This window comes from Eurypyga helias, unplaced genomic scaffold (assembly GCF_000690775.1).
Source record: "Eurypyga helias isolate BGI_N326 unplaced genomic scaffold, ASM69077v1 scaffold2064, whole genome shotgun sequence".
NCBI lineage: Eukaryota > Metazoa > Chordata > Aves > Eurypygiformes > Eurypygidae > Eurypyga > Eurypyga helias.
This window is the reverse complement of record NW_010245493.1, coordinates 51466-59757: the sequence shown is the minus strand read 5'-3', so window position 1 is coordinate 59757 and position 8292 is coordinate 51466. Positions and strand designations below refer to the sequence as shown.

At 46.7% G+C, this 8292-nt stretch overlaps 1 protein-coding gene across 1 annotated transcript in view; it reads right to left on the bottom strand.

Annotated features, from left to right (window-relative positions):
- Positions 1–8292, bottom strand: part of LOC104508441 (plexin-A4-like) — a gene marked incomplete at its 5' end in the record, with an annotated part of 114106 nt that overhangs the window by 56490 nt on the left and 49324 nt on the right. Inside the window, 2 exon segments of the mRNA XM_010150079.1 lie at positions 4231–4398; positions 5998–6134. Of these exon segments, the coding sequence (XP_010148381.1) occupies positions 4231–4398; positions 5998–6134 (305 nt within the window).

Below are 8292 nucleotides of genomic sequence, written 5' to 3'. Positions count from 1 at the left end.
ATTCCTGTGACACTTCTGTGAGAGGTTCCTTACGGTCTTCCATTCAAGCAATGCCTGTACGGACCGATCCACGGTTAGGACAACATTTGACCTAGAGTTTCGGAGAGTACTTCAAGTTCTTGCTCTCTGAAAGCATCAGCTGTGATGGGAAACTTCTAAGGGGAAATTTTATAGGGCAAAATCACATTTTAGCATTTCCATATAATCTTCATGGCTGATTGAGCTCTCCTGAACGACAGGGGATCTCTTCTGAAGTCACACATCCACTCAGAAGAGAGCTCACCCTCCCTGCCTCACAGGAAAAAATACCCTCTCCCCAAAATTCAGTTCACATTAAGTACTCCTGGTATTGCTCAGAGAGAGCTCACTCACCAGAAACCAGAAGAGAAGTGTATAAACCAAGTTGTTCTTTCTCCACTGTCCTGGCTCCTCTGGATTTTTTGCTGTGGGGCTTCATAATTTTTTATTATGTATTATTATTATGAATGTCTGCTGATCCAAACTGGAAGGGATCTTGTATCTTTACTCAGCTGAATGTTTTATGTGTTCCAGGCGTACCAAATGTGCGTGTGCATGCACAGATATACGAGTGTGTGTATATATGCATAAATCCTTTTATTTAATCAACCAAGTCTGTGCACACAGTTTTAAACCCACATGTTAAAAATCGGGTATTTGGTTTGGAAACTGAACTTGCAGGCTCAGACCACGGTTATTAAGCACAGCCACAGCACTGGATCAGAGAGGGGCTTTCTCTCTGCAAAACAAGCTACAGCAGTTGTGTTTGCTGAAGACACAAAATCACCCCAAACCCTCTCTGGCTTGAAAATCAAGCAAATTGAACTGTTGCTTGCCTTTGCATGGAAACCATTAGACATTGTCTTCTGTGTCTACAGGGGAATGCCTGCTCATGGCTGCTTCTCACTCAGGTCAGATCAGAGCATGGAGAGATGCTGCTGCCCAGCAAAACAGCAGAGGTGCCAAGACTGCAAGTTTTCTTATTTAGATGCATAGAATCACAGAATGGTTTGGGTTGGAAGGGACCTTAAAGATCATCTAGTTTCAACCCCCCTGCCATGGGCAGGGACACCTTCCACTAGACCAGGTTGCTCCAAGCCTCATCCAGCCTGGCCTTGGACACTTCCAGGGATAGGGCATTGGGATTGCCCCGATCCAGGTGTAGGACCTTACACCTGTCCATGTTGAACTCCATGAGGTTGGCAGTGGCCCACCTCTCCGGCCTGTCCAGGTCCCTCTGGATGCCATCCCTTCCCTCCAGCCTGTCCCCCCACCGCAGAGCTTGGTGTCGTCAGCAAACTTGCTGAGGGTGCACTCGATGCCATCATCCATGTCACTGACAAAGATGTTAAACAGCACAGGCCCCAACACTGACCCCTGAGGAACGCCACTCGTCACCGATCTCCACTCGGACATTGAGCCGTTGACCACCACTCTCTGAGTGCGGCCACCCAGCCAGTTCTTTATCCACTGAGTGGTCCATCTGTCAAATCCATGTCTCTCCAGTTTTGAGACAAGAATGTTGTGCAGAACAGTGTCAAATACTTTGCACAAGTCCAGGCAGGTGATATCAGTTGCTCTTCCCCTATCCACCAATGCTGTAATCCCGTCATAGGAGCCCACCAAATTAACTCCTTATTATCTGAGTCTGCAGACTCAGATAATTGCTGGACGTAACTCAAATCAAACCCAGATCAAAAGTATTAATGGAGCCTCATAAAATTCTAGTTACCTGCCAGCCCAGTGTGACTCATTGCTTTTTTTGGCTACGGGAGTAAATTAGCAGTAATCTTTCCTTTATTGTCTTGGAAAATGGCACTTGAGAAGGTTTTAAGCCAGGCTCAGTACATTCATTCACTGAGTTTGCAAAGCTGGTTTAGTGGCAATCATCTATCCCTTAAAACAGCTTAGTCCCACAGCCAGGAGTGATGAATCAGAGAAGCACAGTGGATTTGCTGTAATGAATCATACTGCATAACAAATATACTGAGTAACAGCCTCCTCAGTCTATCTTCAGATCTACGTGTCTTGACTAACTTATTTCTTGCTTGATTCTTGGGAATGGAGTTTGCTGCACTTTCATCCACCTCCATGGAGGCCTTACTCTAATGCTTCTCTCCATTCTGACCTGCTGGATGGAGCCCCACAGATGAACAATTATAGTGCTTAAAACTGTCCCCCTCACCCTGAACCATGGTGGTAATGGTGGATTTTGCATCTTCTCCCTCTGCACCATCCTCCAAGGTTATACTCCTTTGGAGTGGTTAAAAAGTGCAAAAGAAAGAGGATGAAGATGGAAGGGGGTAGGTCTAGTTAAAAATAGGCACCACCTGCCACTCAGGTGGATGCTTTCTGATTTCACAGACACTGGAGAGCAAAGGATAGAGGTTGTACCTGAATGGTGAGACAGGTAGAGTCCCTGTCACCCATCCCAGCAGCTACACACCCTGCAAGTAAGCTGGAACACACTAAACAAGCACCTCTTCTTAATATCCTTTATGCTGGGAGGTGGGATGGGAGATCCAAGGCACCAAGCAATGCGATACACAGTCTCTGCACCCCCAGGCTGGGCAAAGCTTTGCCAAACCTGAAGCATCTCCTTGGCTTCTTTGTCTCTTGCTGGCAGCTTCAGCGGAGAAACCAAGGAGCAAATAATGGGCTCTGGAGAACTTCTCTCCCCTCCCAGCCAGGCCTGAGGCCAGGCTGAGGAATGCCCTTGTGCTGCAACTTTCCTGGGGATAACAGGGGAATTCACTCTCCTAGGCTGTCAATCTTGCACCTTTTAACCAGCACTGAATTCACTTTAATAAGGGAAGGAGTAAAGCGATTTCTCATTTCACTGATAACCTGAACTCTGACTGAAAATAAAACCTCCAAACGGAAAATCCAGACACTAAAGCTTCAAGCCCAACGTGCAAAGATTCAATCCGGCTAAATCAGTAAATTCCCTCACGGTAATTAAAGGCACTAATTGATTTTTGAAAACATCCTCTGGACGGGAGCTGAACTGGGGGGATTTACAAGCCCTGCTCCTAATCCCCAGATACTCCGATCAGTCCAGTTTGACAGGGGAGCAGAGAGCTGCTGTGGATGAATGAGGGGAAACTTAAGATTTCATATTGTATATCTCTTCAAGGAAATATCAGTGCATTTAATGACCAATTTCTCTCTTCCCGAGACCAGTTCTGCAAGCTTCTGAGAGCACTTGGGTATGGCTTTGATGCTTTCCACAACCAGGACAAATGCTCTTCTCAGACACTTGCACATGAACCCTCTGAATTCACCAAAGCAGCATCAGTGGGGTGAGGAGAAAAAGGGATGCCTAATGAGGAGGAAGGCCCTTTACAGGGCAGAGACCAGAGCTCCCTTGGTGTTTCATCTCAGGAGACAGCCCTGGGGCTTTCAGGCATGATGGCCAAACAATGCTTGAGAGAGCAAGTCCATGAAGGCTGTGGGAAAGGTGGGAATTATTGCTTTCAAACCCAAAGGAGATTCACTCCTCTAAGCATAGTTACGACATTTATGTCTGGGTTTAAGAGATCAGTGACTGGTCCTGTTGCCATGCATAGCTACGGATCCAGTCCAATAGGGTCCAAAACATAGTCAAGATCAGTAGCAGTAGTAACTGCAGCTTTTAGGGATACAACTATATAGTTTAACCAGCCCAAATGGTCTGTAATACTACTCAGAGAGGGAGCATCCTGGTGCTGCAGGTAAACCCAGTCGAGCAGAGAGGAAAAAAGCTTGAACAATAGGCTTGAGACATGCATTTGTAATTAAAGCATGAAGTATCCGAGACAAGCTTCTGCTGAGCATTGGCAGCTGAATTTTGCTGGATTAAGCCAGGCAGTTTTGCCCTGCTAGCGAAGGCGGGATTCCGGATCATTTATGTTTGGACTATGCGGAGTTTGTCTGGAGAAAGGATGCTGCTCTGACCATCTCTCACTAGACTCCATGGAAATTTTGTACTGGGGTACAGAAGAGCTGACACACATTGAGCATCCAAGGTGTTATAATGACTGCACAATGCATTAATTGCAAGTCCACCGGCCCTCATGGTCTTAGGCCCTGGGAAGTAGCTCTGCACAGATCTATTCCTTAGTGAACACAATGCTTTGAAAGAACTTGTCTGCACCAAAGATAAACATGAACATACCAATCCTGCATTAGAAAAACATGGGAAGCAGTCCAGGCTCTCCATGGGATGCTTACCTGAAGATGCTCCACTCAGGCTCGATCCTCAGGATGGTTGGATCCTCTACATATTCATATTGCAACTCCTGATGTATCTTGGCCTTGTCCACTCTCACAGACACCTTCACCTTCTCAAAGCCTTCATCTGAGGCAGTGGTGTTACAGACAATGTGCTTGGTGGACCTCCTGTGAGCAGAAGCATGTAAATATAAACCCGGTGCTGCCAGCAGCAAATCACTGGTGCCAAAAAGAGCCAGCTACTTACCCTTATGTCCCCTGACCTCAACCTACACACTGTGAGGTGGTGAAACACCCTACAGGAATATGCTGTGAACAGCATGACATTCATCTGAGGAAGTGACATTGCCTTTTCACTAGTTTAAATAAAACCACAGGAGCCATCATTTCTCAGGTCTCAGAGTAAAAAGTGAACCCCAAGGGAAGGCCAAAACAGTCCTCTCTTCAGAAGCACTTCTGGGTGATTAAATACTTGATGGATGTTTCCTTCCTGCCTGCAGACACATGCAGCAGCAGCTCATAAAAAGGAGCATTTGCACCTCAATTTTCCAGTCTGGGATAATAAAGTTTACTTTGCATTAGGACCATAAACCTTGTTTCAGTGCAGTTTGCAGCATGCCGAGGGCCTTTGCATGGGAGGTGCTAATACAGTGAGAAACATTTTAGGATTATACTCAAAATGGGTGCTGCATAAACCTTTCCTTTCCAAAACCATCTCCAGGTCTGAATTTTGCAAGGGGCCTTACCTTCTATAAAGAGACACAAAGCCAGGCTCCAAACACCCTCAGCATCACCTTATACCCCTAAAAAAGCTAAAGCAAGATGCATCCTTCCCTTACAGCCTAACACTCACCTTCACTGACTGCAATACCCTCAATCCCTCTTTAAACTCCCAAGTCTCTTCAGCGAGTAATTCCAAACAGCTGTGGTTCCCACTTGGCCTTTTAAATCACAAGCTGTGACTTCACCCTCCTGAATTATAGATGTTGAATCCCACACTACAGTCATGATAGACAGCTATGCAGGATCCCCACAGCCAGGAGAGGGAAGGGCAATGCCCCAGGACAGTGGTCCCAGGTCCCTTGTGAATGGGCCCTTCTTCTGCCAAGGAGGCTGGGAGAAACGTGCCAACTTTATCTTCGGCCTCCGCCGATACTGGCAGCAAAATGTGTTTCACTGGGTAGTTTTGAGCTGCAGGAGCCCCTGGGAATGGGATTCAGGCTCATTCTCACAGGGATCAGGGAACATTCAGCAGGTAACACTGACATTAAGCCTCTCTGAACTGCAATTGAACAGGAGCCAAGCCAGAGCTGAAATGTTGCAAATCATCCATTTCTTAGCACTACAGGACTATTCTGGGATAAAAGGGAGGTGTTTTAATACTTAGAACTGATGTTGTCAGATTTTCTTTGTCATCTCTGCTAAAGCAGGGACATGAAAATGAATCTTTTAAACGACATACTCCCAGAGCAAGTAGCAAAGCATGGGACCGTGGAGAATTGTAGTGAAATTTGACAAGGGGCCATGGAAAAAAGCACATCAAATACCAATCAAAACAATGAAATAAATCCTATTCTCCCATCCCAAAACATGCACAGTAAGGTTGCGCATAGTGCAGAATGTGAAAGTCCGCTGCCGAATAGACGTGGCCACAGGCAAATGAGCACTTGAGGGACAGGGTGTCTGGGCTGTAGGAGAAGTCTCTTGACTGTAATTGCTTACATCCTTCAGACTCGGGCACCTAGAGTAGGAAGGAGTTATCTGTACCTGTAGAAGAGGCAGGGTTGTCGCCCGAAGGTCACGATGACATTGCTGCCCGCATTCAGGTTGTTGCCTGTAATTGTCACCTGGGTGCCACCCGACACTGGTCCCCGCTTGGGCTTGAGATCAGAGAGCGTCAGAGTCTGTGAAGGCAAAGGATCGCGTTTTAAAAACAGCAGAGGAGCAGAGGGAGCCCTCCCCTCTCTTTTTAGTGCTGGAGAGAGGTAGGCACCCCCAGGGGTTATGAGGTGTTAGCTGGACTTCAGAAGATGATGACCATTTCTTCTGGCCAACAGAGGAGCCTCGGATGCCACCAGTCCTGTCACAGATGCCCTGCTTGAATGCCAAGTTTGGTGGGATGAATTCAGACCCAACCCCAGTCTAGTCTCCTCAGCCCTGCAAAATCTGGCCTGCCCTTGTACCTGCTCAGAAATACTCTGTGCTTCCGAAGCCGATTCCACATCTGGAGCAGCTGAAGCCGTGATCTCTCATCTCCACTGCCCGTTTGACACAGCTCAGGTGCCTTTTTGCCACTGTGCAACACCACCTCTGCAAGATAACCCGGCTCTTGAACTGGCTGACTGGATCTTAATGGGGACTCTCCATCTCCAAAGCGCAGCACTCACAAGCAATGAAAACATTCAGGTCTTGAAAAGATTAAACCCTATTGATTAGGGAGCAGAACCTGCTGTATAGCTCCAGAGGGATCCCTAAAAACTGCCCCTGTGCTCACGGGCTTTTTCCCTGGGAAGGAGGAGAGCGGTGGCTCAGCAGAGCACCTGAGCTCATGTCTTGCCTCTCCCACACACTCACCACATGACCCCAAATCTCTGTCTCGTTCTTACAGACTCGGATGCTGAAACAGTCTAGTACTGCGTGAGTGTCCTGCACGGATACAGTGCAGCGGTGCTCATGTTGAGATGTACTCCGAAATACCACTGTCACCGAAGGAGCACTGTCCAGATGAACACCTTTCTCCATTTCCCTGCTGATTTTCCAAGCCTCTTTTCCAACGGTGCTGTGTTAATGTACCAAAAAGGGGCCCAATTCTTTTAGGGGCTCCAAATCTCAAACTTCTTTTCCTTACCCTCCTGCTCTGCCTTCTTTCCAAAATCAAGATAAAATACTTGCACTCTGAAGGCACAGATCACCCTGTTACCACAATGCAGAGAGGAGACATCCATTTTCAGGGAGAAATTTGGAGTTACACTTTATTCTTTCATTTGCATTTTAATAGAAAAACTTTCCACTCAGTCCCAAGTGAAAAGCTACTATATGCATTTAAATGAAGATTATTTTTTCCCTTCTCTTTAAGAATGATGACAAAAACGCTTGAAACTCTCTTCAGCTACTCTGAATGAGCAGGTACATCACGCAGTCACCTTATTGAGCTTTGGAGACCATTAATCTGTGTTTATAAAACCACCTGACACACACCACAGCTCCCTCTCTCACTCACACAGAGCCCCCTCTGCACCTCTCCCCCTCTGGCGAATCATTTTGAAAAAGAGTGGCAAGATTTCCACTTTGCTTGTGTTCAAAATGAAGCTGCCGCTTGGAGAAGGGGCTGAGCGTGAAAATTGGATTTATAGCTCAGTAGAAAAATCTGTTGTCAGAGCTGGACACTTTTTGTGTTTAAACTTGACTGGTTTTGACATGATCATTTGGAAACTGGCTTTATACTTTTCTGGAAATACTCTCTAACAGCTATTACTGGGATAAAAGATGAAGGAAGAGTATGAAGATGCAAAAGATGCAGTTCAGTGTGTAGTGTTCCCCTGTTTGTAGGCTACTGCCTCATGATGTGATGGCAACTCCTCTTTAATCCCTTATCGATGGTCACCCCCACCAGTGCGAATTACCGCTGACTGTGACAGCTGCTGCTGGGAGGTGACATCCCACCTGGGAGAAAATGGGTTGAGAATGGCCAACTTGGTGCACACATCTTGCACAACAGCACTGCAATAGTAGCTGCATTGCAAACCATAGCGGAACACTTGAGTTAAAGACCCAAAGTCCTTGTTCCACTCCAGATAATCTGTCCAAGCCCTTTTGAAGATCCTCACAGGCAAGAACTCCATCAGCAATGCTCCCTGTCAAAGTGTTGCTGTGCCTCGTGTCGATCTTACAGAAGGTATGGTGGCTAAGCTTTCCAAGTTGTGGTAAAACATTATTTATTGACAGTGGCCTTCTTCCCACCACATACTGCACAGCATGTTTGCAGTAGAACTCAGCCTCCAGACTGTTTACCATTTCCTTGCTGGGGAAGGGTGATGGAAAACGCAGGGGGTTCTAGTGGAT